We start from the raw sequence: 27,950 nt of genomic DNA, 5'->3' as shown, positions 1-27,950 counted from the left end.
TTTTAGTCCAATTTTGACTGCCTGCATTTTTGCAAAAATGTAGACAGTTTAAAGACACATTGTGGTCCGATTGTGATGATATCTTAAAAGTGAAAAGGATCAGGATAGTGAAGCATGTATGAACAGAGCAAAAAGAAGTTGTGTTTACTGATGGTCAGATAACAGAACAGGAAGTGATGAGATGATACATTGCTCCCTTATCCTCGGTTTCCTCTCTTTGTCTCCTGATTGTGTCTGTGTGTTTGTATTCAGGCTGTCTGTGATTGGTCAACCTGAATGAATACAAGATTATGGTCAAACTCTGGGTAATATGTACAAGATTATGGTCAGACTCTGGGTAGTATGTTCAAGATTATGGTCAGACTGATATGTACAAGTTAGGTATGAGTACAAAATTAAGAGATCCATAGTTTAGTAGTTCAAGTTATAGTTATGCTGTAGTATAGGTGTAGTAATGCTGTAGTATAGTTTTAGTTATGCTGTAGTTTAGTTATAGTATGGGTGTAGTAATGCTGTAGTATAGTTCTAGTTATGCTGTAGTATAGTTGTAGTCAGGGACATCACTAGAAAATCATGGATGGGGGGGGGGGGGTAAGCCTCGTTTTGGGGGGGGGGTCTATGGGCGTACTCCCCAAAACATATTTTCATAATGTATTTTTAGAGTAATAACGGGTGTATCAAAAATACGATTATTAAATTAAATGATATCCAAATAAAGAAATGAAAGACCACTCTGTCCTCATCCATCCGACACCAACAAAAGGCACAAGAACGGCTGTACTAGCCAACATACTTGTGTCAACTAGTTAATACTAAATGAACATCTACATTCAGTATATATTCTGTTTCTAAGCGAGATTTCTCTGAATCATTCTGAATAATTTCAAAACAGATTTAGTCATTAGTCCACTCATCTCGGAATTAAGTCATTAAAAAATGTCTCCTATAAAAAAAGAAACCTTCCTCTGAACAGAATACGTTGCAATATGTTAACTTCAAACCCAAAGAAACAAGAATCTGTGAAACACACGCAGTTTTGCAACTGTGTTCCATTTAAACCGAAGAATCAAACATAACTAAACCAATTATCGGCATATCCAACAGCAATTTTGAAAAACGTCTTGTACCGAGTAATAATTTGACCAGGTCATCAATGTTTATGATGATTATTAGTGACATATCAATGTTAGCTAGCATGTCATTAATGAGAAAAAAATATTTTCATTAGTTGGTTATGACATAGCTAAAAATACGACCCCTATTATTGGCTACCTTACTTTTTTATTGAATTACATTATGATTGCTTTTTATTTGTATTACAAATGACAGATATTAGTCTTCTCTGAAGTGTCTACTAGAAAGTTGTAGCTATCTTTCCTGCCTTCCGATAAAGAAAAAAGAAAGACTGATCACTTTGATATTAAATGACGTCCGGACAGTCGTGTAAATCGAAATTCACAAACTGCAACTTGTCTAAACAACTGCTATACATTACATTTTTAAGACCTCAAAAACCATACATTTCTATAAAAAATTTAGCGGGCTAGTTCAAAGAGTATATTGATTATCAAAACGTACAATTGCTTTCCAGTCCTATTACATTTTGAACTTGAGAAGATGTATATTTCCGACCACTAGAAACGGTAGCTACTATTTACAGAAGACAGCTCGCCTGAAATGAGTGAGTTCCGTTCAAAGCATCAAAAGAAGCAACTCAAAAGAACATGCTGCCAAATGAACACGATTCTGTACAATTTCTATACAATTTTTAAGATGTTTAGATGCAATGTAAATGGGCTAAAGCGTCCCTAAAATAGGCCTAGCGACGTCCCTGGTTGTAGTAATGTTTTGGTTTCATTTTTGTCATGTGTTGACACCACGATTTTGACATTTTGCTAAGGCTGAGCTAAATAAACTTCAACGAACAGAGCTCTGAATTCAGCACAGTTGATACTGTAGAAATTCAGAAGGGCCCAATAATACTGCAGAAACAGGAAACTGACATGAGGAAGTAACTAATGATAAGATTTTCTTGCAGTTGATAATTATTTTGGTAAAATCAAGTTAGATATTTAAAATAGGAACTTCTATATTTAAAGCCTGTAAACTTGAACACTATTCAAGTTTAATCTGTTGCTTCACAAAAGCATTTATACAACAACAGGATGACGGAGGTCAAATTGAAGATCAGAGGGCAGGACAAAAAGAAATAGAAATTTGAAGCTCTTTTCATATCTTCTCTTTATATTATTACAAAACATGTACAATGTCTAAACTCCCCACTGCAAGGAAGAACACGAAAAATAACAAACAAAAAAATAAAAATGTATTTATTATCCAAAAAGCATAAATAATATAAAAGACAAACTTTCTTTCTTAGATCAGATACATTCATATGAAATAATATTTTACTACTACAAAAAATAAATAAGTAATCTAAAAAGTTTTGGATCTTTTTTTCAAGAGTCCTGTATCTCTCCTTCTCAGAGTTCAGTTCTGAGCCTCCCCCTCAGTCTCTCCCTCCATCCATCCCCCTGTCTGGTTATCTTCTGGCTCCATCCCTCCATCCCCCTGTCTGGTTATCTTCTGGCTCCATCCCTCTGTCTGTCTGCCTCAGCAGTATTCCAGGCAGGTTAGAGTCCTATTAGCTGCATTACGTCCGGTCTCCAATCACGAAAACACTGGCTAATCTTGTTTTCGTAAACATCTGTCCCAGTCCGTCTCCCCATTCTAATCTCCTCGCTGGTCTCCGTAGCCCAGGTGGGAGTGCTGCGTGTGGGCTGCGGTCAGACCTCCTTTGGGGTTGTCTGGACCTCTGTAGCCCGGGTCGGAGTGATGGGTTTGGGCTTTGTTCAGACCTCCTGAGGGGTCGGCTGGATCAGGTCTCCCTGCAGGGCCATATTCAGGCTGCCTGTGGAGATCCACGTTGGTTTCTCCTTGAGGTCAAGGTCAGACAGACCCAGGCTCTCCCAACACACCACCACTCCCTCAGACTCCACACACTCCTCAGGTTCATCATCTGGAGAGAGACAGAGAGGAGCAACTGATTAACAACTCGCTAAATCTAGAGGGAGGAGAATCGACGGAGAGGACTTCAATCCCCGACATCGTCACCCATCACACCCACCCGTGACAACTTCTCCAGGGCACAGGTGTTGATGGTGGTCCCCCTGAGGACAGCAGGAGGTCTGGGACAGAGATGAGTCCCTTCCCTCATGGTCCTCTTGGTCGTCCTGGTTCCCATGCTCCCCAGGCTGTGTGCTCCTGTCCCTGAGGAGGAGGTGTCCGTCCTGGCCCCGGCAGTGAGGAGACACCTGGCCCAGGGGAACCATCTCGAGACCCAAGACCGCGCCTCGGTCCTGGTTCTGAGCCACGCGCTGCATTAGGGGTAGAGTGCCCCCGGAGAACGTCCCGTTGGTCTTCGTGTAACATCTGCCCTCGGAGAGGGAGAGAGGAGGGAGGAAGAAGAATGAACAGCCGAAGACACGCCCCTTTCAGAATGCTGGGATGTTGTGGGGGCGCTCCTAATGGCCAATCCCATCATGCCTCAGGAAAACTGGGAACGCATCCCAAACTTAACCCTAATCCCTAGCCCTAGCCCTAATCCCTAGCCCTAGCCCTAATCCTTAGCCCTAGCCGGTTCTTTAGAGAACAGGGTGGTCATTTGGAAGCCCCGCCGTCTGTGTTGCGCCAGCTGTGTTCTGTAGTGTACACGAGGGCTTCACACACAGTCACACACAGGCCCTCTTCTTTAAACAATGTACCCCAGAGATGTCCCTGGGGGAGTCTGCCGCTCCGGGTTGGATCCCCACAAGGGACCAGTGCAGAAAAAACCAGAATGACAAAGGACGCTGTACCTCTGGACAGGAGCTGGGTGACTGAAATGTCGGATACAACGTGGTTCCCAAAGCTGGTGGCTCTACGCTAGGCTATCTACGTGTCCAGGGGAAGCAGACAAGGCAAAATGTCCTGGAATGACCAGAATGGACATTAACCAGGCGTTACCAGGGCTAAAACTAAACCCCATGTGGTGTTACTGACTCGAGCGATCCATTCTCCCCCTCCCCTGTCTGTCTCCACTCTGGCAGAGTATGTGAGCTGTGATAGGGGACCCAGTAGAGCCAGGTTGAATAAACAACACACTGCACATTATCTCTGGAGACTGTCTGCCTGTTACTGGGTGGCTGGCTGTAACTGGGTGACTGGCTGGCTGTTACTGTATAACTGGCTGCTTCCAGTGTAAACTGTGATGCTGCTACAATAACATAAATATACAGGGCTGGCAGAAGGGAATGTGAAGTTCCTGTCACACCAGATTCAGGTCTGTGGTAGTTTGTTTCGGTGGGGAAAATTAAGAAGGTACTCGGCCTTGCAAAAGTATTCAGACCCCTCACCAATTCTCTAATTTTACTGACTAACAAATTGAAATTTCATTCTTTTCTAACCTGTTGTTGTTGCAGAAGTTCTGGCAGCTCATACAATCTGTTGAGTCCGTTTGAGGCAAAGCTGTGTAGATTCCTCCTCCCTGGAACAGAGAAGACAGAGAGACAGAGTGAAGAGACAAACAGAGAGGAGAGACAGGGATCGACATGGGGGAGAGACAGGGATCGACATGGGGGAGAGACAGGGATAGACATGGGGGAGAGACATGGATAGACATGGGGGAGAGACAGGGATCGACATGGGGGAGAGACAGGGATAGACATGGGGGAGAGACAGGGATCGACATGGGGGAGAGACAGGGATCGACATGGGGGAGAGACAGGGGGGAGAGACAGGGGAGGCAACGATATAATAAACTTTTCTCAATATAGATAGAGTCCATGCGTGTTGTGTCTGTTTCTTGTTGTGTGTGTGTTGTGTGTATGTTTCGTGTTGTGTGTGTGTTGTGTGTCTGTTTCGTGTTGTGTGTCTGTTTCGTGTTGTGTGTCTGTTGTGTGTGTGTTGCCTGTTGTGTGCGTGTTGTGTGTCTGTTTCGTGTTGTGTGTCTGTTTCGTGTTGTGTGTCTGTTTCGTGTTGTGTGTCTGTTGTGTGTTGTGTGTCTGTTTCATGTTGTGTGTGTGTTGTGTGTCTGTTTCGTGTTGTGTGTCTGTTTCGTGTTGTGTGTCTGTTTCATGTTGTGTGTCTGTTTCGTGTTGTGTGTCTGTTTCGTGTTGTGTGTCTGTTTCGTCTTGTGTGTCTGTTGTGTGTCTGTTTCGTGTTGTGTGTCTGTTTCATGTTGTGTGTGTGTTGTGTGTCTGTTTCGTGTTGTGTGTCTGTTTCATGTTGTGTGTCTGTTTCGTGTTGTGTGTCTGTTTCGTCTTGTGTGTCTGTTGTGTCTTGTGTGTCTGTTGTGTGTTGTGTGTCTGTTGCGTGTTGTGTGTCTGTTGCGTGTTGTGTGTCTGTTGCGTGTGCATTCTAACTCACATTGTGATGGTGCCGGTGGGGCACAGGGTGTTTGTACTCCCCGGTGCTGTGTTGCGGCAGGGTGGGGTCGTGGCCATGTGGGGGGGTGGGGTCGTGGCCATGTGGGGGGCCTCCGGGTGTGTAGGTCAGGCCAGCCGAGCCGTTCGGCACATCGTGGTGCAGATGGTGGCAGCCCGGAGTCCGACCGCCATGACCATAAGCCCCGTGGATGCGCCCGGACACGGGCAATGTGGCGTACTCCAACACGTGGCCGTTCATCTCCGCAGGCTGGTAGAGGTACCCGTCGTACTCTGGAGGTGGGAGCACACGAAACGGAATGGAGGCGGGGTAAGAAAGAGCAACCAAATATCCAATGACTCCCACTATCTGCTGCTCATCTTAATGTTATTCCTGCCATACGGTCGGGTGGCACTGAGAGGAAAATCCCTCCGGGTTATGACCACCGGGAATTCAATAACTATTTTTACACATCAGTGGGTTTAACCACAACCTCAACTCTGCCATTGACTGTCTGGTGGTGGGCGAGTGCTGCCAGCTTCCTGTCATCATTAGAGCCTCTGGTTGCCGTAGCTACGGTCAGTTATTATAATCTTCTGGCACATCTTAGCTGTTGCTTTGGCACGACTGGCCTTCGAGATGTTCGACAGTTATTCAAAGCATTTTCCATCCATTTCTGTCTGTCTGTCCCCCTAGAGTTTTAGGAGTTAGGGTCTGGGGTGTCTGTCTGTTAGGAGTTAGGGTCTGGGGTGTCTGTCCCCCTAGAGTTTTAGGAGTTAGGGTCTGGGGTGTCTGTCCCCCTAGAGTTTTAGGAGTTAGGGTCTGGGGTGTCTGTCCCCCTAGAGGTTTAGGAGTTAGGGTCTGGGGTGTCTGTCCCCCTAGAGTTTTAGGAGTTAGGGTCTGGGGTGTCTGTCCCCCTAGTGTTTTAGGAGTTAGGGTCTGGGGTGTCTGTCCCCCTAGAGTTTTAGGAGTTAGGGTCTGGGGTGTCTGTCCCCCTGGTGTTTTAGGAGTTAGGGTCTGGGGTGTCTGTCCCCCTGGTGTTTTAGGAGTTAGGGTCTGGGGTGTCTGTCCCCCTAGAGTTTTAGGAGTTAGGGTCTGGGGTGTCTGTCCCCCTAGAGTTTTAGGAGTTAGGGTCTGGGGTGTCTGTCCCCCTAGTGTTTTAGGAGTTAGGGTCTGGGGTGTCTGTCCCCCTGGTGTTTTAGGAGTTAGGGTCTGGGGTGTAGGGTCTAGGACAGGGGAGTGATTTTGAAACTTTAAAAGGGATAGGCAATTTCTTTTAACAAGTCCAAGGTGTTTGCCAGAGTGGATTTGCAGGCCAAAAATGGGAAGTTATAATTTTTAAAACGCAAGCGACTGAATGTTGGCTACACCCAAAATATTGCGACGTTCCTGAACAAGTTCGGGAAGATCATCAAGTACGCACTGAGTGTAGAAGAAAAGACTTGTGTTGCTTTCAATTGCAGTATTACCACAGTCTCTGTTGATGCGGCGAAGGCTGTTTCCGAGAGTCATACCTTTAATTCAGTGGCTCAGAAGAGCTTGTATCTCAAGCTGTTTAAAAGCTACAGTCAAATCCATCAGGGAAATGGAAAGTCTTTGCACGGGCCAACTGCTACATGGCAGACACCGCAGATGATTGGCGGGAGACTCCGCTGGTCGTTAGGCATTCCTCCACAGACCGAAGTTTGAGGAGTTAAGAGATTAGAGGTTGGGTTCCGGTGGGTTGGGTTCCAGCTGTTAGGGTTCCGGCGGTTAGGGTTCCGGCGGTTAGGGTTCCGGCGGTTAGGGTTCAGGCGGTTAGGGTTCCAGCGGTTAGGGTACTCACTGTGCATGGCGTTCTGCTGACGGTTCCTCCAGAGACACATTGCGATGAAAGCGAAGAGGATCAGGACCATGACCCCGAGGATACAGCCCACAATCAGGTAGAGCAGGCCCCCGGGGGGTGTGGGGGTGTCTGGGGGGAAGGGGCCCGGCGGGGTGATGGGGTGCTGGCTGGGAACCCCTGGGGGCTGCCGTGCTGTGGGGGTGAGAGACGCCATTAGTTTGCTGTCACCCGGTTGGCAGTCCCAACATATTCAAACTGAAATGATGATTTCCAGACATATACTGTATTCATTACAAAAGTGAACAAGTACTAGTCTGTTTTTTAAAGCACACCAGTGTTTAGTCTTTCCTCAACAAGCTCTGTTAAACAGTAGAAAACCTGGCAGTTCAATGGAATATCAGGACATACATTTTAATCTCAGCATTCCTACTGTAGCTGTGATTACAAACCTTATTATTATGATCCTTGACATGACCCTTAACCCCGAAATGACCCTAAACCCTGACATGACCCTTAACCCCGAAATGACCCTAAACCCTGACATGACCCTTAACCTTGACATGACCCTTAACCCTGACATGACCCTTAACCTTGACATGACCCTTAACCCTGAAATGACCCTAAACCCCGACATGACCCTTAACCTTGAAATGACCCTCAACCCTGATATGCCCCTCAACCCCGATATGACTCTTAACCTTGACATGAACCTTAACCCTGACATGGACTGGCTGACCCTAATGACCAAATGTACTCACATCCCCTGGCTTTGCTGTAGGGTGAGTGTGTGTGTTGTGTGTGTGAGTGTGTATGTGAGTGTGTGTGAAGAGTATCACCTTACCTTTGGTCTCACAGATCATGACATTACTGTATTCACTCTCCCCTCCGTCATTAAAACACTGCATCTTTATGTCATATGACGTCTCTGGCTGCAGCTGACCAATCAGATGCCACTGTTTTAGACCTGGGGGGGGCAGAGACAGTTGCAGAGGTGAGTTGATTGTTTCCTCTGAAGTTTGTGTTGATTCACTGATCAAATAACTACTCCCTCCCTCTCACACAATGAATAGTTACCTTTAAAATATCCTCTCTTTCTGTTGCTTTCCCTCCATTTCTTATACCCCTTTCTCTCCCTCTCTCCCTCTCTTTCTCTCTCTCTCTTTCTCTCTCTCTCTCCCTCTCTTTCTCTCTCTCCCTCTCTTTCTCTCTCTCCCTCTCTCCCTCTCTTTCTTTCTCTCCCTCTCTCCCTCTCTTTCTCTCTCTCTCTCTCTGTCTCTCTGTAGTCTCATGAGGACACAGCCAGTTGTTTTATATGGCAGCTGACTGTTTGCTCTGGCAATGATCCAGTATTAACACACACACACACACACAGAAGCCCTGTAATCAGAGAAGGACAACAGTGTCTCCCGGGGAGAGGCTACGTTTCATTTCTAGTAAGTGAGATCTGGAGCTGCAAGCAGGTTAAGCGTACTACAGGCATATAGGGTTACTACATGGGGCTCGCTGGTCAGGCTAGAGTCTAATAGTTGGTGGTACCTAGCTATGTGTAATCACTCTTTTTCTGTATATGTTCACAGCAAGCAAGTCATATTAGTGTTTAACAGATCTCTTACAGCTAGCTCTATTAAATAGTCATGTACTTTAGAAAACGCTTTGTCATAAATAATACTTTTGCCCCAGGTAGCAATTCAATAATATATATGCTGCCATCTTGTCTGTTTCAAACTTAAAGGGGCGCTGTGTAGAATCCTGCCTCTGGCGTTTACAAGACTGAATTAAAACAATGACACGCCTTGTCGTCGTCCTCTTCCCGTACCGAACCAGACCGGCAGAGTACTATCTAGTCCAGGGAGGTTTAGTGGGGGGCATAGAAAACGGATTTCAAACAAGAACTTCAAACATTAACTACAGATGTGCATCTGGTCATTGATACTTGTATTTATGGTAGTAGTATGGTACGAATCTTACATACGGCCCCTTTGAGTAAAGCTTGTATTTTGCTCGTTTCTTGAATATCACCTAGTATCTCTTATGTGCGTGAACAATTGTGTGTACTGTTGTTACAATGAAATAGCTAGCCAGTGTAAGCACAGTTCATCAGCGTGGTTAAGGCTAGAGGGAAATGCCTTCCAAATAAGGTAGAACAGGAAGTACACGCCATTATGACACTGGCGTGTGGAATAGTTCACAAGGACAACAGACGTCTGTGGACTTTCTTGTGGGGATCTTCTGGAAAATGTTGCTTTTGTGTTTTTTTTGGTGAGTCCGTCCACCTCCAAATAACTCATGCATGCAACAAAGCCGGCCAAAGAAGGCCAGGAAGGGAACTTTGACTGAAGAAACTGTCTGGGCGATGCTACAACACAGAGACATTTGGTCTAACAAGCCAAAAAACCAAATATGTCTTAAACATTGGCCATCCTCTCCTCCACCTCCCTCCCCTCGTTACTACTCCCTGTTTCCTCCTTTCCTGATCCCCCCTTCTTGCTCTCACAGTCATCCTCCCCAACTCCTCCCTCCCCCACTCTTTTGGACGCTCCTCAGATTTCAATTCAGGGCCATTAGCTGCCAGCCTTTATTAAAAACACATTTGGCTGCCTAGACACAAAAGTACAACACAACTCAACACTACAACACAACACTACAACGCAACTCAACACTACAACACTACAATACAACACTATAACACAACTCAACACTACAACACACCACTAGATTACAACACTACAACTCAACACTACAATGCAACTCAACACTACAACACAACACTACAACACAACTCAACACTACAACACAACACTACAACACAACTCAACACTACAACATACCACTAGATTACAACACTACAACTCAACTCTACAATGCAACTCAACACTACAATATAGCACTACAACTCAACTCAACACTACAACACAACACTAGATTACAACACAAGAGTACAATACAACTTAACACTATAGTACATCACTACAACTCAACTCTACAATACAACATTACTATTCTGTTTATAATGTTGGTATCACCATATTCTGTTTGTAATTTTGGTATCACCACATCCTGTTTGTAATGTTGGTATCAACACATTCTGTTTGTAATGTTGGTATCAACACATTCTGTTTGTAATGTTGGTATCACCACATCCTGTTTGTAATGTTGGTATCAACACATTCTGTTTGTAATGTTAGTATCACCACATCCTGTTTGTAATGTTGGTATCAACACATTCTGTTTGTAATGTTGGTATCACCACATCCTGTTTGTAATGTTGGTATCACCACATCCTGTTTGTAATGTTGGTATCAACACATTCTGTTTGTAATGTTGGTATCAACACATTCTGTTTGTAATGTTGGTATCACCACATCCTGTTTGTAATGTTGGTATCACCACATCCTGTTTGTAATGTTGGTATCACCACATTCAGTTTATAATGTTGGTATCACCACATTCAGTTTATAATGTTGGTATTACCACATTCAGTTTGTAATGTTGGTATCACCACATTCAGTTTATAATGTTGGTATCACCACATTCAGTTTATAATGTTGGTATTACCACATTCAGTTTATAATGTTGGTATCACCACATTCAGTTTATAATGTTGGTATTACCACATTCAGTTTGTAATGTTGGTATTACCACATTCAGTTTATAATGTTGGTATCACCACATTCAGTTTATAATGTTGGTATCACCACATTCAGTTTATAATGTTGGTATTACCACATTCAGTTTATAATGTTGGTATTACCACATTCAGTTTATAATGTTGGTATTACCACATTCAGTTTATAATGTTGGTATCACCACATTGGAATGTTGGTATCTTAACTTATCTTCTATTTTTGAAACACACACACATACACACACACACACAGTGAACTCACCTTCTACCACATCCCGCTTGTAGTCGCTGTCATTATCACTATCAGTAGGCCTGTAGTAGATGTAGAATCCTTGAATGGGTGTGTTGTTGTTACTGGATGGGGTGTACTGCGAGGAACAAATAGGAAACAAACACAAACAGAAAACCAACAGGAACAGAAAACAAACAGGAAACAGGAAAACAGCAAAACAAACCGGAAACAAAAGAAATAGGAAACAAACAGGAAAACAGAAACAAACAAAAAGACAGGAAACAAACAGGAAACCCAGAGTTAGACCACATTATGTAAAAACCCAATTAAGGATTCTGCTTTGAATAGCTGAAATATTTTTCATTTCTACTTTTTGTGTGCCTTCCTTTTATTTTTTTACTAATGTGCACACATGCTCATTAGTAAAACAGGTTGTCACAAAATCCTGTCTTCAAAACAAATACAACAGAATATTAATTATCTAGTGATTATTAAACTTCTATAGCTCCTTTCAAATGATCTCAAAGCTCTTCCAGATCAAGAAGCTAATAACTGATCAACAAAATAATTGGTAATATATTTACCATTTGTAAAGAAAACATGAGTGAGCAGGCAAAACACATCTTTTATTTCTTATGAGATTCACATTCAACTGTATGTCATAACAGAATGGCACAAATTGCCATTTTCACCTGTGTGTGTCACCTTGTGTGTCTGTAACAAGGCCAAACATTCAAGGGTATGTAAACTTTTTACCAGGGCCGTTTGGGTGATTTGTGTTATCAATATTATTTAAAAAGGAGCCAAACAACTGTGATGATAAATGGCTTCACATGATCACTATCCCTAAATAAAAGAGGTTTTTTTGCATGATCAGTCATATTTTCAAAATCAATGCCAAAATGTCACAATTTCTGCCAGGGTATGCAAACTTATGAGCACAACTGTATCTTCACAGTTCTGCCAACTGAGGCCAAGTCTGGAACTGTTACATTCTCCAAAGATGGAGAGGGTCAGGTCATGTTTTGGGAGGAGAGAGGAGGTCATCGTCTTGTAAAGGGTCTTTCTTCTTTTCTGTGTCACCAGAGATGCATGTTATAGCATCTCTGGACCCAGAAAGCTCAAAACACAAAGTTCAGAACAGTAGCTAGTTGTCCTCTCTGTGAGCCCTTTTCCTAACAGCCGTATTCCTCTATTCTCCTATTCCTGTTCTGCTTCAGGCAACTTTTCAAGTAAAGTCTTCAAAATATCAGGAGCCAAGTTATAAAGCTCTGAGGCAGAGGCTTTTTTCAAATCAAAATTCTAGCGATAGCTGGCAAAGCTAAAAATGTCACCCTTGTCTGTCAATTTGTATACTGATGGCTCTAAAGCACCATGAAAAACGAAAACGATGTACAGGATTAAAAAACGTGAAGCAGCTCTGTGCCTACTGTAGGCTGCCATGGCAACTACAATCTAAACAGGACCCTTACACATCTGTTAAATGGCCCCATTCACATCCCTGCATTCTCTCACTCACACACACACACACACACACACAGACACACACACACACACACACGGTGTATAGCATACTTACGGTCCAGCGCAGCATGATCTGAGTGTCGGAGACAGCGTCCGTAGAGGAGATGTGCGGTCCAGCCACAGGGCGGTCTGAGAAGCGTGGGCTGGCGGCAGACACCTGGTAGGGCCTGGAGGTGGCGCTGTGGGGACTGTCCCCGTTCTGGTTCATAGCAATCACACGAAACTTATAGGTGGAGCCTGCACAGGAACACAGCACGCAGGGTGGAGCGGTGAGACAAGCGTTTGTGTGTGTGTGTGTGTGTGTTGCATGTATGTGTATGTCTCACCAGGTTCCAGACTTCGTACTTCGACCGACAGTTTGAGAGGGGAAATGTTGTCGGCGGCAACGACCCACGCTGCATTCCGGCCCTGGCGGCGATACTCCACACGAAACGCTGTGATGGGAGACCCGCCATTGGCCCGCGGGATCCATGTGACGTACACAGAACTCTCTGTCGCCATGGAGATGGTGGGCCTATCAGGGGCCTCAGGCACTAAAACCAGGAAGGGACAATAACTCATACAGCCAATCAGTGCCTGAGGCATGCTGTACCCCACAAATATCTAAAACACATATCTTATATAATGATATTTCCAGAGTAAATATGACAACTGGAAACTGAAAATCGTCCCTTTAACATAATGTAAGGACAGAACACACTGTACTCAGAGAAAGAGGAGGCAGAAGGGGGCAGACAGAGGGCATGCTATAGAGGAATGTGGTACTTACTGGCTGGGCTCTGAGCCACATACAGAGAGCCAGAGAAAGAGAGAGAGAGTGTGAGAGACACAGGGTTAGTGAGAAGACACATGTTCACACGTACTGGGCCTACACAGAGCCATGCAGAATCTCATGACCTGCAACCCCTGGGAGGGGTCAGAGGTCATAATGGACTGCCTGGATGTCCCAGGAGCAGACCAGAGACATAAAGCAGACCTGGATATTTAACATTGATAATACCGAATATTAATTGTGTCTGGTCAACAGCTCAGCTACAACACTATCTCACTCCTCCTCTCTAACTCCCACTCTCCCTCCCCCTCCTCCATCTTTATTCCTCTCCCCTCTCCCACTCAGTCTTAACTCCTCTCCCACAGGGCTATGAGTCGAACAGGCAGAGAACCACAAGTGCCTGAAGGCTGGTTTTTCGGTGCTTGTGTAACCTTACCCCGTTCGTGAATGACCACTCCAAAATGTGTGTTGGTGGTTTTGTCCTCCGGAGCTTTGGCGGGGACCGACACCGTCGGAGCCTTGGAAGGATTCTTACTGACCGGTGGGCTCTTCTCTGGAACGAGGGAAAAGAAGGAGAGAGGGACAAACAGACAGATGGACAGAGGGATGGAGGGACAAACAGAGAGATGGACAGAGGGACAAACAGACAGATGGACAGAGGGATGGAGGGACAAACAGAGAGATGGACAGAGGGACAAACAGACAGATGGACAGAGGGATGGAGGGACAAACAGAGAGATGGACAGAGGGACAAACAGACAGATGGACAGAGGGATGGAGGGACAAACAGACAGATGGACAGAGGGACAAACAGACAGATGGACAGAGGGATGGAGGGACAAACAGAGAGATGGACAGAGGGACAAACAGACAGATGGACAGAGGGACAAACAGAGAGATGACAGAGGGACAAACAGAGAGATGGACAGAGGGACAAACAGAGAGATGGACAGATGGACAAACAGATAGATGGACAGAGGGACAAACAGAGAGATGAACAGAGGGACAAACAGACAGATGGACAGAGGGACAAACAGACAGATGGACAGAGGGACAAACAGAGAGATGGACAGATGGACAAACAGAGAGATGGACAGAGGGACAAACAGAGAGATGGACAGAGAGTGGCAGGTGAGAAAACATTTCTCTCTCAAGAATGCCTGAGCTAGAACACCTGGGCTTGGTCACCTTGGTTAGTATAATTGGCCTAGGACATCTGGACTAGGATACTTGGGCTAGGACATCTGGGCTAGGATACTTGGGCTAGGATACTTGGGCTTGGATACTTGGGCTAAGACATCTGGGCTAGGATACATGGGCTAGGACATCTGGGCTAGGATACTTGGGCTAGGACATCTGGGCTAGGATACTTGGGCTAGGACATCTGGGCAAGGAGAAACACAGGAAATATGATTTTAAGTTAGAACCCTCACACATCAAATTAGAACCCTGACACAGTATTTTAGAAACCTGACACTATTTCAGGATACAGACACATTATATTAGAACCCACACACATTTGATTTTAGAACCTGTGTTTGGCTGTGCTGACCTTTGCCTGTTCGGAAGGTGAGCATGGCTGGTTGTCCCTCTCCAGCAGAGCTGCGTGACACCATCAGAACCTCATATAGACTGGATGGTTCCAGTTCAGACAGACGGAGGGTCTTCTCACTGCCAGGAACACGGACTGTCTGCCAGGTACCCACTACCCCGGTCTCATCATCAACCTAGCACACACACACACACAGACAGACAGACAGATGAAGACAGACAGAGAGATGCCACCACACAGACAGAAAGACAGACAGATGAAGACAGACAGAGAGATGCCATGACAGAGAGACAGACAGATGAAGACAGACAGAGAGATGCCATGACAGAAAGACAGACAGATGAAGAAAGACAGACAGATGAAGATAGGAAGAGAGATGCCACCAGACAGACAGAAAGACAGACAGATGCCATAACACAGAGAGACAGACAGATGAAGACGGACAGACAGATGAAGACAGGGAGAGATGCCAACACACAGATAGAAAGACAGACAGATGAAGACAGACAGACAGATGCCACAACACAGAGAGACAGACAGACAGACAGATGAAGACAGGGAGAGAGATGCCACAACACAGAGAGACAGACAGATGAAGACAGGGAGAAAGAGAAGCCAGAAGAGAAAAGTCGGGTGAAAATACAGGGTCAACAAGAGCCGCAACAAAGATGAACAAACAAGAAATATAACAAGTGGGAAAGAAAATCAACACATCCTTTAGTCTTTCTTTTCTCCTGAAGCTCCAACTCTTTCCAACTGTTAATCGGCCCTTTGGGAGTGGGACCAACGCAACAATGATGCCTGGGAGAATTCTCTGTCACTCTTTCCAGGGCCAACAACGTCTGGATCGCACTGCCAAGGCAGTCTTAACAAGAACGGCTTGATTTTTACAGTCAAAGAGGGCTGTGTTAGTGGAGAAAGCACTTTTTAAAGAGGAAATGACAAAGTGCTGAAGCCAGAGTGGCCATGGGTCCCAGTCATCTGCCTTAATGACTGCATTACAGAGTTAGCAGTCGGTTAGATCACTAGTGGCTGTGTAGTGGTTGTGTTGGAGGTCAAACTAACATGAGATTATTAGACAAAGGGTGGTGCTCTGCTCCAGAAGAGAAGTTTTAATGACAAGGAACCCAAAATATTGCCAGCCCCTGGATGGAGACACCCTGCAAAACATAATTTGCGAGCCAACAATGAGCCTCCTGAGAGTCAGGGCTAACCTATAATTGTATTATTTGTGCATTGACTAACAGGGCTAATCTATAATTGTATTATTTGTGCATTGACTAACAGGGCCAATCTATAATTGTATTATTTGTGCATTGACTAACAGGGCTAATCTATAATTGTATTATTTGTGCATTGACTAACAGGGCTAATCTATAATTGTATTATTTGTGCATTGACTAACAGGGCCAATCTATAGTTGTATTATTTGCCACAAGCTGAATTTTGCAGTTTTAAAACACTTCTCATGCAGTCTACTCTATCTATACATGCTATCTGAGCAGAACCAGCTCTAGCCTTCTAAAACAAACTGCCCTACTGTACCTTATTCTACTCTACCATACTATAATGTACTATACTATATTCTATAATATACTGTACCATACTACCATATATACTATCATATACTCAAATTTAGTATATTGTAATATATAATATAATATACTCAAATGTACTATCCTATAATGCCCTCGGCTACAAATATACTCAATTGTACTATACACTAAATTCTACTCTACTGAACTATCCTCTACTTTAGTCTGTCTTTAACTTTTGGGTGCTCCACCTAGAGACGTTAACGAGAAAACTCCTGTCTTTCTACGTCTTCACTTACCTTGCGGTATTTAACGAAGTATGCGTTGATTGGATGTCCCCAGTCTCGTCCCGCCCTCCACTCCAGGTCATAGATGTCAGGTTTGTGTGTTTGGGGAGGAGAGGTGATGATTGGTGCTTCAGGAGTGAGCCTATCATTACTCCTCTCTGTTGGTTGGCCCATAGGATCCCCCAACCCCTCCCCTTCTATTAGCCCCTCCTCTTCCTCCTCATGTGGGAAGAGCTGATCTCCCTCATCACTCTGGATTGGGTGGATGGAGGGGGGTGGAGCCTCAGTCAGAATATCAGGTGGGGAACCAAGCTGAGGTTCTGTATGAGAAAGATAGACAAAGGAGAGAAAAGAAGAGACCGAGAGGAAAGAGGAGAAAAGGAGAAGATGAGAGATGGGAGACAGACACTTATATTTTATTGTCATTTTTACCTAATGCATTTCTACATATAACATCAAAACATAAATTTTTGTTGTTGGTTTGTCTTATATTCCACTTGCTTGGCAATACAGTTTGTCCAGTGGCTGCTAAGGCCATTTAATTGAAATTAAACTGAGGGACAGATAGAGGGACAAGACAGAGAGAAACACAGTGACAGAGACAGGAGAGGAGGTAGAGAGAGAGAGAGACAGAGAAATGAGATGAAGGGAAACAGATAGAGAAAGAAAGATTGCGAGCGAGAAAAGAGAGACAGATGAAGAAAAGGAGAAAGAGAACAGAGAGGACCTTAGGATCAGAGTAAGCATGGACCAATAGGATCAGAGTAAGAATGGACCAATAGGATCAGAGTCAGCAGTGACCAATAGGAATATAGTCAAGATGCTGAAGGGACCAATAGTAACAGCCTGCAGCCACCAAGCAGGTTGGAAAGTTCCACATTGGAAACAAGCCCTTTCAATCTACATAAAATAACAAGAAACTCCTGGATCCCCACAGCGCCACATAATAATGCTTTGCTTGTTTTTTTTCATTATAATCGGGTCCAGAGCCAGAGAGCTGCACCTGGAGACATTAGTGGGGAGGCGAGGAGGGGAGGAGGCGAGGAGGAGAGGAGGGGCGGAGGAGAGGAGGAATGGAGTCTGATCCAGTTTGACAGAGGTTTGGCAGGAGATGCACGGAATATTCCAGTTTATTACACAAAGACCTGGGTGGACAGGGAGGGCCCAGGACAGCAGAGAGGAAGGGGGGGAGAGCGGGGAGGAGGGGGGGGGGGGACCCCCCTCCCAGACCGACAGAGCCAGACCACTACTTGCTCAGGACTGATAATATCATATTCAGGGTAAACAGAGAAGCAAGTCATGGGGTATAGAGGCAGACCACAGAGCAAGGCAGGGCAGAGTAGAGCAGTTGAGGGACGCACCTAGTCTGGGGGCTGTTGGGGGGCTGTTGGGGGGATGTTCCAGGGTTGTTGGGGGGTAGTTGGGGAGTTGTTTGGGGGCTGTTTCGGGGCTGTTGGGGCTGTTTCGGGGTTGTTTGGGAGCTGTTGGGGAGTTGTTTGGGGGTTGTTGGTGGGCTGTTGGGGGTTGTTTGGGGGTTGTTGGTGGGCTGTTGGGGGTTGTTTGGGGGTTGTTGGGGTGCTGTTGGGGGTTGTTTGGGGGTTGTTGGGGTGCTGTTGGGGAGTTGTTTGGGGGTTGTTGGGGGTAGTTGAGTGTTGTTTGGAGGCTGTGTGTGGTGGGTTCAGCTTACTAAACCAACAAGCTGAGAGCTGCTAACCCCGACCCAGACCCTAACCCTGGGACCATGCCAGCTGCCCCACATTCCTCATAGCAACCATTAACATACCAGGAGAATCAGTGCCCAGTTACACACACACACACACACACACACACATACACACATACACACACACACATACACACACACACATACACACACACACACACACACACTTACACTTCACAGACTAATATCACTACTTCCCTCTTTTACTCTCTCTCTACATCTCTCTTCTCCAATCCCCAGAGGCGTCGCTAGGATCACAGTACATTCAGGGCTTGGCCCACCCCCCCCGCCCTGGACAGAAAGTACAGGGTTTTGGATGTACCTGTGGAGAACCTACATGCTAGGGGCCTACACGTCTACATTATCATAATGCGAGATCGGAATTATAGATGAATAGATCAGGGGCTCTTTGTTTATTTATTTATGTTTTGGTCAATTTGAGATCTGGGGCTATTCATAAAAGATCTGTGGCTATAGCCCCGGACGCCCAGCCCTAACGACGCCACAGCCCCTCCCCATCTCTCTTCTTCCCTCTCTTCATTGTTACATCTCCCCCTGCTCCATCTTCCTCTTCTCTTTCTATGTCTTTCCACTCCAGACTCATGTGTGAATAATCACTGGATTGAACCCACTTCCCTCATACAGGGTAAGGGGCATTCAGGGTCAGAGGTTACAGGGCAAAGGGCCTGAATTCTAGGGTCAGAGGTTACAGGGTAAACAGCCAGGCGTTCCAGCAACTGAGAAGTGTGTTCAGTGTTTGATGGAGTGCCCTAATGTTTCCCAAACCCTGGCCCCTGGACCGGTACTGGGACCGGTACTCCATTGAGGTGACAGTGTAAATGGACCAGTTAGACCTCCATTGAGGTGACAGCGTAAATGGACCAGTTAGCCCTCCACTGCATGAGGTAACAGTGTAGGAGGTGGGTCAGGTAGAGGTAAATCCTAGTGAGTAATACCAGCACATGGGTGGGACAGGTTTTTTTCCCAGAGCATAACAGAAAAGAGAAAATGCCTCGCCCCCCAGCCATGACCCTCTCACAGGACAACCAATCACATGTATTTACTGTACATACTACTTTCACAAGAACCATTACATACCCATACTGGACTGTACGTGTATTAATCTGTCAGGGACATTTATTTACTTTTGATAAGCCTATATAGTAGAACCATTTGTCAATGTCTTACCAGGAGCTCCACGCTGGCCCAGTTTATGGAAACCAGTGCTCTTTATGATGGATCACATGAGAGCAGTTTTATATACACAACCAACTGATTTCAATGTCCAGCACCAGGTACCTGCTAACCCACAATGCCAAAGAATCTCTCCCAGCCCTGGGTCTAAACACAACTCAACAGATCTGCAACACTGCCGAGCAGAACACATCTCTGTTTCTGTACTCACAGACAGGAGAGGAAGGCAGGGATATTACCCACATTCCACACTATCAATCAGCTGGGGTCTGTGTGTGTGTGTTTGTGTTGGGTCGTGTAGTGTGTGTTGGGTCGTGTGGTGTGTGTTGGGTGGTACATGTGGGGTGGGTTTCTGTGTGCTTATGTTGGTTTGTCTAATGTGTGTTGGGTTGTGTAATATGTGTTGGGTGGTACATGTGGGGTGAGTTTGTGTGTGTTTGTTTGTGTAGTGTGTGTTGGGTTGTGTGTGTGGGGTGTGTGTGTGCAGTGTTTGTACACTACTTGTTAATATAGGCAGCAGTGTATGATGTTGACAGCTGGGTGGTCTGGAGCGCGTCAAAGCCCTCCAAGGACACACACACACAGCTCAAGGCTACTCCTTACATTCCTCTGTCCCTTATGTTGTCCCTGGTGGCCGGTACAGACCTCTCACATACAGAGAGGGGGAGGTGGGGAGGGGGGGGGGCAGGGGATAGGAAAATGTAGAGGGCAAGAGCTTTTACCCTGGTAGTATTAATAAATTCCTTCATCTAGCAGCCTGAACCATATTTTCTCAAATGATCCCTTCCTGACACACCTGAGAACACCATACCTGATTTGACCGTGAGCCTGCCAGCTGACTGCGCTGAGCCAATCCCGTTGTCCACCAGGCATTGGTACACACCCTCGTCCTTCAATGTCACCCTTGAAATAATGAGGGTGGAGCCTGAGATCCGGAGGCGGGTCGAGGGGGCGATGGGGGAGGCGTTGAAAAGCCAGGTGACACCGGGGGTGGGGTTTCCCTTGGCAAGGCAGTTGAAACGAGCAGAGTCTCCGGAAGAGACAGACTGGTCGGTGAGACCTCTGAGGACAGACGCCTCCTCTGAGGACAAACGGAGGGGAGAACACCAACTTAAAATGTACGTTTCAACAGTAAGTGTTGCTCGCCACTCTAACTAGTAAGTGCTACTCACCCAGAACATTCACAGTATAGTTGACACTGAGCAGAGTTCCTTTCTCCGTCTGAACAGAACACTGGTAGATCCCGGAGTCGCTCCTCCTCAGGTCCAACAGAACCAGGTTGTTGTGCTCCCTGGGGCCCCTGGCCGGCGCTGCCAGCTCCCGTCCGTCTTTCAGCCAGATGGCAGGGTGCATCGGACTGCCTGACACCACACACTCCAACACCAGCGTGGCGGACGGCTCCGCCGATACGGTGGTCGGGACGATGGGGTAAACTATCCTTGCCGGGGAAGGGTTGTCTGCAGCTGAGAACATGAGGTGGATCACACATACCGCCCAGGAGCGCACCGTTTCTCAGATCACGCAAGAATGACTGCAGCGATTGGCGATGGTAACTACTATGTTATAATTAACCGGGAAAATTACAAACTTCAGAAGGCGTTTCTTTAAACCTTGAGTAAACTGTTAAGACGGCATATGCTGCAACGCCAGGGTGATCAGATTAAGATAGGGCATCGGTCACATCCTGTAACGCAACGCATCTAATGAATTAAACCAACATAAACACGGATGTGTTACGCCAAAAGAAGGGCCCAAAGTAGCTGCACTAGTTGAAATAACACCAGACTCACGTTTCACAGTCAACTTGGTACCATGACCTTCGACCCTGTTCTCCTTGGTAACAGGGTTGTATGCGCCACACTTATAAATGCCTCCATGTCGGGGGGAAACAGACAGGATCTGAAGGTTCCCAGAAGGAACAACTATGTAGTTGTCTGAGAACAAAGAGACAGAGACAAAATCACTAACCCAAATGTTCTAAATCTGTTATTTTAGTTAGTCAAGAAGCAATTTTAGTTAAGTAGCTTTTGTAACATCAATATGTCTTTGTAGTTATGTAATCCTTATATATCATTAATATAACTGTGTATTTACAGTATATAACCCTTACACAACATTAATATAACCATGTATTTACAGTATATAACCTTTACACAGCATTAATATAACCATGTATTTACAGTATATAACCTTTACACAGCATTAATATATCCTTGTAGTCATGTAACCCTCACTAGCACCTTGTAGATATGAATTCACACGTATTAAAGTAGCACAGACTTTATTCAAGAGATAAAATTCAAATTAAAACTAAATGTCAACTTGGTTCAGTACGATGTCACAGAGAAGACGATCAGTGTCTAGTTGATGACAGAGTGTGTTTCAGGGAAGATGGTCAGTGTCTGGTTGATGACAGAGTGTGTTTCAGAGAAGACGGTCAGTCTCTGGTTGATGAGGGAGTGTGTTTCAGAGAAGATGGTCAGTGTCTGGTTGATGACAGAGTGTGTTTCAGAGAAGATGGTCAGTCTCTGGTTGATGAGGGAGTGTGTTTCAGAGAAGACGGTCAGTCTCTGCTTGATGAGGGAGTGTGTTTCAGAGAAGATGGTCAGTCTCTGGTTGATGAGGGAGTGTGTTTCAGAGAAGATGGTCAGTCTCTGGTTGATGAGGGAGTGTGTTTCAGAGAAGATGGTCAGTCTCTGGTTGATGAGGGAGTGTGTTTCAGAGAAGATGGTCAGTGTCTGGTTGATGAGGGAGTGTGTTTCAGAGAAGATGGTCAGTGTCTGGTTGATGATGGAGTGTGTTTCAGAGAAGACGGTCAGTCTCTGGTTGATGACGAAGTGTGTTTAAGAGAAGGCGGTCAGTGTCTGGTTGATGAGGGAGTGTGTTTCAGAGAAGGCGGTCAGTCTCTGGTTGATGAGGGAGTGTGTTTCAGAGAAGATGGTCAGTCTCTGGTTGATGACGGAGTGTGTTTCAGAGAAGATGGTCAGTCTCTGGTTGATGACAGAGTGTGTTTCAGAGAAGGCGGTCAGTGTCTGGTTGATGAGGGAGTGTGTTTCAGAGAAGACGGTCAGTCTCTGGTTGATGACGGAGTGTGTTTCAGAGAAGATGGTCAGTGTCTAGTTGATGATGGAGTGTGTTTCAGAGAAGATGGTCAGTGTCTGGTTGATGATGGAGTGTGTTTCAGAGAAGATGGTCAGTGTCTGGTTGATGATGGAGTGTGTTTTAGGGAAGATGGTCAGTGTCTGGTTGATGACAGAGTGTGTTTTAGAGAAGATGGTCAGTGTCTGGTTGATGATGGAGTGTGTTTCAGAGAAGACGGTCAGTGTCTGGTTGATGAGGGAGTGTGTTTCAGAGAAGACGGTCAGTGTCTGGTTGATGAGGGAGTGTGTTTCAGAGAAGACGGTCAGTCTCTGGTTGATGAGGGAGTGCGTTTCAGAGAAGACGGTCAGTCTCTGGTTGATGACGGAGTGTGTTTCAGAGAAGAAGGTCAGTCTCTGGTTGATGACGGAGTGTGTTTCAGAAGTAGACAGTCAGTCTCTGGTTGATGAGGGAGTGTGTTTCAGAGAAGACGGTCAGTCTCTGGTTGATGACGGAGTGTGTTTCAGAGAAGAAGGTCAGTCTCTGGTTGATGACGGAGTGTGTTTCAGAAGTAGACAGTCAGTCTCTGGTTGATGAGGGAGTGTGTTTCAGAGAAGACGGTCAGTGTCTGGTTGATGAGGGAGTGCGTTTCAGAGAAGACGGTCAGTCTCTGGTTGATGACGGAGTGTGTTTCAGAAGTAGATGGTCAGTGTCTGGTTGATGAGGGAGTGTGTTTCAGAGGTAGACCTACCTGTGGAATTCTCTAGCCACTCCCCTCGCACCCTCACCCGGGGGACAGCCGGGGGGGCACTGGGGGGCAGAGGACACTGGATCACAACGCTGCTACCCTCCTGAACCACCAACGAACGTCGTTGTGTCTCGCCATACTCAGCTATATCTGGAGAGAGAGAGATCGGTCATCTCCAGTGAAGAGACCAGTGCAACTTCCCCTCACAGGAAGGACCTGAGCTCATTAAGGAAGTGGCTGAAAGGCCGTCTGGACGGACGCCCGACTTGAAATCCTGCTGCTTCCTTCCTCTGCCTGTGTGTCCCGGGTAGTAAGTGTTCTGGACTGAGGACTGTGCCTTCCCATTCACTCTGATACTTCCTGCCTCTCTGATCCCTACGGAACCCACTAGTGTAATGACCTCTGACCTTTAATCTGATGATTTAGGAGATGGAATCTGCTGTGTGTGTGTGTGATTTTTCTGGATTTGCATTACAAGCGTGGACCAGAACTGCCCTAAAGTCCCCACAAGTATAGTAATCCAAGGAAAATACTGGGTCCTCATTTTAAGATAGGATGATTGTGGTTTAGATTTAAATTAGGGTTAGGGGTAAGGGAAGGGTCAGGGGTAAAGGAAAATAGATTAATTGTTACTCTGAAAAAAGTACTACTGAAGTAATACTTACTACTAATGCACTACTAATATTAATGTGTGTATATAACATATAAATACCAGCGATAGCCACGCGTGCGTATCGGCTGATGATGGCCCCTGTGTCGGACTGAGCCACACACTGGTACAGTCCCTGGTGGACGGCCTGGAGGGGGTACAGGGACAAGACCCCCCCACTGGGAGTCAGTTCCACGCCGGGCACACTGGCCGGGTCCAGGGGTCGGCCCCTAAAGCGCCAGGACAGGGACAGGCCGGAGGAGTTGGGCTGCGCTGAACACCGCAGCTCAACGTCGCTGCCCTGGATCTGAACCACCGACGTGGGCTCGGAGAGGAACGACAGGGACGCAACGGCTGGACCAACACACAGAGAGATGGAGGAAAAGAAGGAACAAAAGAAACAAAGCGAGGGACAAAGAAAGAGAGAGAGAGAGAAATACAAAAGAAACTTAGGCTGAAGATCAGCTATGTGACTGACATGCATGAAAAGCAAAGTAAGCATTCCAAAATAACCGACAGGATTGATATTAAAGGCTGAGTGGGAAATCTGTCCCACAGTGCCTGCTCTTCTCGCAGCGATGTCGTTTGGCTGAGACGATCTTCAGCAGCCATTTAGATGTCTGTTTCCAATCAGCCCACAATGGATGACACATTGCTAAATCAACAGTTTTGATTGAATTACTAGCTGTCTGATGATGAATCCACTGACTGTAAGTCCCTCTGGATAAGAGGGTCTCTTGAGGGACTAAAAAGTCAAGATGTTCTGAGGATGATGGTGAAGGGTGTGGCACAGTTGACATCCTCAGGGCTTTAAGGAGAGTAGAAGAAGTAGAAATCCTCACCAAAGCTGGAGAGGAGGAGGGCGTGGCTTAGACACAGCACTGTCGACAGAACCCTCCGACCTGCCGTCATGGTGACCCCTCACCTCTGCTGACCGAACGCCGCCCAGCACACACTCTGACGCGAGCACACACACACACACACACTCACACACACACTTACAGACAAACAACACACAACTCGATGCTGGATCAGCTCAACTGGAACACAGAGACACAGAGAGAGAAACATTAGGCTGGAGGAGAGAGTCCCAATATCCAAATCAAACTGACAGGAAGAGGAAGGTGTCCATCAGAAACTCTGGAACTGTAGATAGACATCTATTTCAACCCTTCAACACATAGCTGCTCCACAATCCTCTTTTGATATACATAAGACCCAGTCACTTTTACACACAAAATCCAACTAGTCAGGATTACTGATATTTTGTTTTGGCCAATGACAGAGAGGAGCGGGCCGTCCCTTGGTCCACGGACAGAAGAAGCCCTCCACAGAAATGACAGGATTTCTGACGCATTCCCATTAATCGCTTAGAAGACAAAACCACATTACAAGTTTTTCTTGGTGTTTCTGTGTGTTTAGCTCACACAACATAACATTTAGAAGTGTCCTTCTGTAATGCAATAAACATGGCAAAAACACATTTTCTTTGCTTTCATGGAAAGAGAGGCTGGTGAAATGCAGAGGATTTTAGCTAAAACAGCTGTGGGCTGTGTTCCAACCCAAGCTGCAGTGATACGGTATATGTGGAACGGAAGGCACCATCTTAGATGGCTGGACCAAGCTAGGCCACGATGAATGCATTTCTATACAATCTACATAACATTTTTAAAATGGAGGAGTGCCTAGTTGGCAGCATGGTGGCTGTTTCCAACAGTCAGCTTGTAGGGCTCTGATCAATTTAACTAAATGTTTCTATAAATTACCATGGGCCTCAACCTTCTGTTTCTAGTGTTAGCGGCTGAGCAGTAGAACACACAACTTACAATTTACGAATTTGGTTGTGTGCCTTTAGATGTGGATCAGCAGTTTTTCCACTGCCTGTATTTTCCCACGTTAATTATTTTAAACAGGTAAATTAGTGTAAGAGCCAGCTATCTGTCCTGGTTACCCAAGTGATTATGATTAAAAACAATCACAGGAAATTAGCTTTAAAATGGCTAATTATGCCCCCTATAATTGTACGAAAATAGATAGAAAATAGCTAAATGGTAATTGATGAGGGCCACAGGTTTACAACACCATTACCCATCCCTGGTCTATAGGAATGAGGATTATTTCTCTGTCTGTCTGTCTGTCTGTCTGTTCTGTTGACAAAGGGCTATTAAGCGTTGTGATGAATCTCCAAAACATTCCTGTATACCCCCTGGATCAAACACCCCTCACCGCCCAGTCTGCCCCAAAACGACCCCCTCATGACCCCACTCCCACCAACCCCCTGCTGGGATCACTCTTTCTCACTGACCCCTCTTCACTGTCTCAGCTCATTCTGGAATGTGTGTCTCTGTGTGTGTGTGTGTGTGTGTGTGTGTGTGTGTGTGTGCGTGTGTGTGATAGGTTGAAGAGATTGTCCTCTCTGCTCTCAATATCACTCTAGTCACACAGACCTAACCTCCCTCTCTCACAGACACACACCCACACACACACCCACATACATACACACACACACACACACAGCCTCACTGTCAGCCACAGAGAGAGACACAGGTTCCTAGACAGAGACAGAGAAGGGGTTGTAATTAGGGGCATTCCTGTCTCCTTTTGAACCCTGCCCGCTCCCTCTCCTTATCCACCTTCCCCAGAAGTGGAACCTCCTTCTCTTTTCTCTGGGGGTAATCCTGCTCCTCTTTTCTCTGGGGGTAATCCTGCTCCTCTTTTCTCTGGGGGTAATCCTGCTCCGCTTTTATCCCAGCACTTGGCAGGAGCCTGGGGCAGAAACCCCTCAGGTCTTCATAGGCAGCCTTCCTCTCCCCTGTAGCTCTCTGCCTGTCTGTCTGTCTGTCAGTCTGTCTGACTATCTGCTGGTCTGTCTGTCTGCCAATCTGTCTGTCTGACTGTATATACATGCTGGTCTGTCTGTCGGCCTGTCTGTCTGCCTGTCAGTCTGTCTGTCTGTCTGTCTGACTATCTGCTGGTCTGTCTGTCTGTCGGCCTGTCTGTCTGCCTGTCTGTCTGTCTGTCTGTCTGTCACCCCCCCAGTCCCCAAACCCACAGCTCCCTACCCCAGTCCCCACCCCCTGGCAGGCAGGCAGGAAATAATCAACTCTGCCCGCGATGTGGTTCCACCCCTTTCTCTCAGGCAGGGTTAGAGGTCACGAAGAGTCCAGAGGATGTCTGAAGGCCTAGAGACACACCCCTTAGAGGTCACTGTCACACTGCCACTGCTGGACACACCCCCAAGAGGTCACTGTCACACTGCCGCTGCTGGACACACCCCCAAGAGGTTAACACTAGACTGTTACTGTTCACCAAAAAAACTATGTTCAAAAGAAAGAGTTTTTGGTGGTGACACTGATGCAAAGATCTGTAACAGTCAGAGATGTAACGATCTGTAACAATCTGTGTTGTAAAGACCTGTAACAGTCAGTGATGTAAAGATTGGTAACAGCCAGTGATGTAAAGATCAGTAACAGTCAGAGATGTAACAGTCTGTAAAAGTCAGTGACGTAAAGATTTGTAACAGTTATTAATGTAACGGTCTATAAGAGTCAGTGATGTAAATAAATCCTAGAGTTTTTCAAAAAATATCTGTAATTCCATTACTCCTGCTAGTAGCCTAATATATTACAGGTATAGTTTTATGTCATCTGTTGCTCCCCAACTCTACGTATATGTGTGTACTGTGTATGTGGATTGTGTAAGTGTACTTTGTGTGTGTGCATTGTGTGTGTGTGTGTGTGTGTGCGTGTGTGTGCTTTGTGTGTGTGTGCGTTGAATTTAGTCAGTTGAATCAAATCCCAGCC

At 45.9% G+C, this 27,950-nt stretch overlaps 1 protein-coding gene across 1 annotated transcript in view; it reads right to left on the bottom strand.

Annotated features, from left to right (window-relative positions):
• Positions 1-2,223: 2,223 nt before the first annotated feature.
• The window catches only part of cdon (cell adhesion associated, oncogene regulated), a 50,104-nt gene continuing 24,377 nt past the window's right edge, over positions 2,224-27,950 (bottom strand). The window contains exons 2-19 of the mRNA XM_029121850.2: positions 24,990-25,187; positions 24,211-24,501; positions 23,502-23,648; positions 21,463-21,606; positions 20,845-21,135; positions 20,484-20,753; positions 16,768-17,075; positions 14,934-15,108; positions 13,818-13,934; positions 12,936-13,142; positions 12,665-12,846; positions 11,116-11,221; positions 8,070-8,192; positions 7,229-7,420; positions 5,407-5,696; positions 4,446-4,525; positions 3,128-3,432; positions 2,224-3,019 (exon numbers count right to left, since the gene is read on the bottom strand). Coding sequence (XP_028977683.2) covers positions 2,853-3,019; positions 3,128-3,432; positions 4,446-4,525; positions 5,407-5,696; positions 7,229-7,420; positions 8,070-8,192; positions 11,116-11,221; positions 12,665-12,846; positions 12,936-13,142; positions 13,818-13,934; positions 14,934-15,108; positions 16,768-17,075; positions 20,484-20,753; positions 20,845-21,135; positions 21,463-21,606; positions 23,502-23,648; positions 24,211-24,501; positions 24,990-25,059 — 3,465 coding nt within the window. The 5' untranslated portion in view covers positions 25,060-25,187 and the 3' untranslated portion in view covers positions 2,224-2,852. The remainder of the gene's footprint in view (positions 3,020-3,127; positions 3,433-4,445; positions 4,526-5,406; positions 5,697-7,228; positions 7,421-8,069; positions 8,193-11,115; positions 11,222-12,664; positions 12,847-12,935; positions 13,143-13,817; positions 13,935-14,933; positions 15,109-16,767; positions 17,076-20,483; positions 20,754-20,844; positions 21,136-21,462; positions 21,607-23,501; positions 23,649-24,210; positions 24,502-24,989; positions 25,188-27,950) is intronic.

This window comes from Esox lucius, chromosome 1 (genome assembly GCF_011004845.1).
Source record: "Esox lucius isolate fEsoLuc1 chromosome 1, fEsoLuc1.pri, whole genome shotgun sequence".
Lineage (NCBI taxonomy): Eukaryota > Metazoa > Chordata > Actinopteri > Esociformes > Esocidae > Esox > Esox lucius.
The sequence above is the reverse complement of the archived record's forward strand: the minus strand, read 5'-3'. Positions and strand labels throughout refer to the sequence as shown.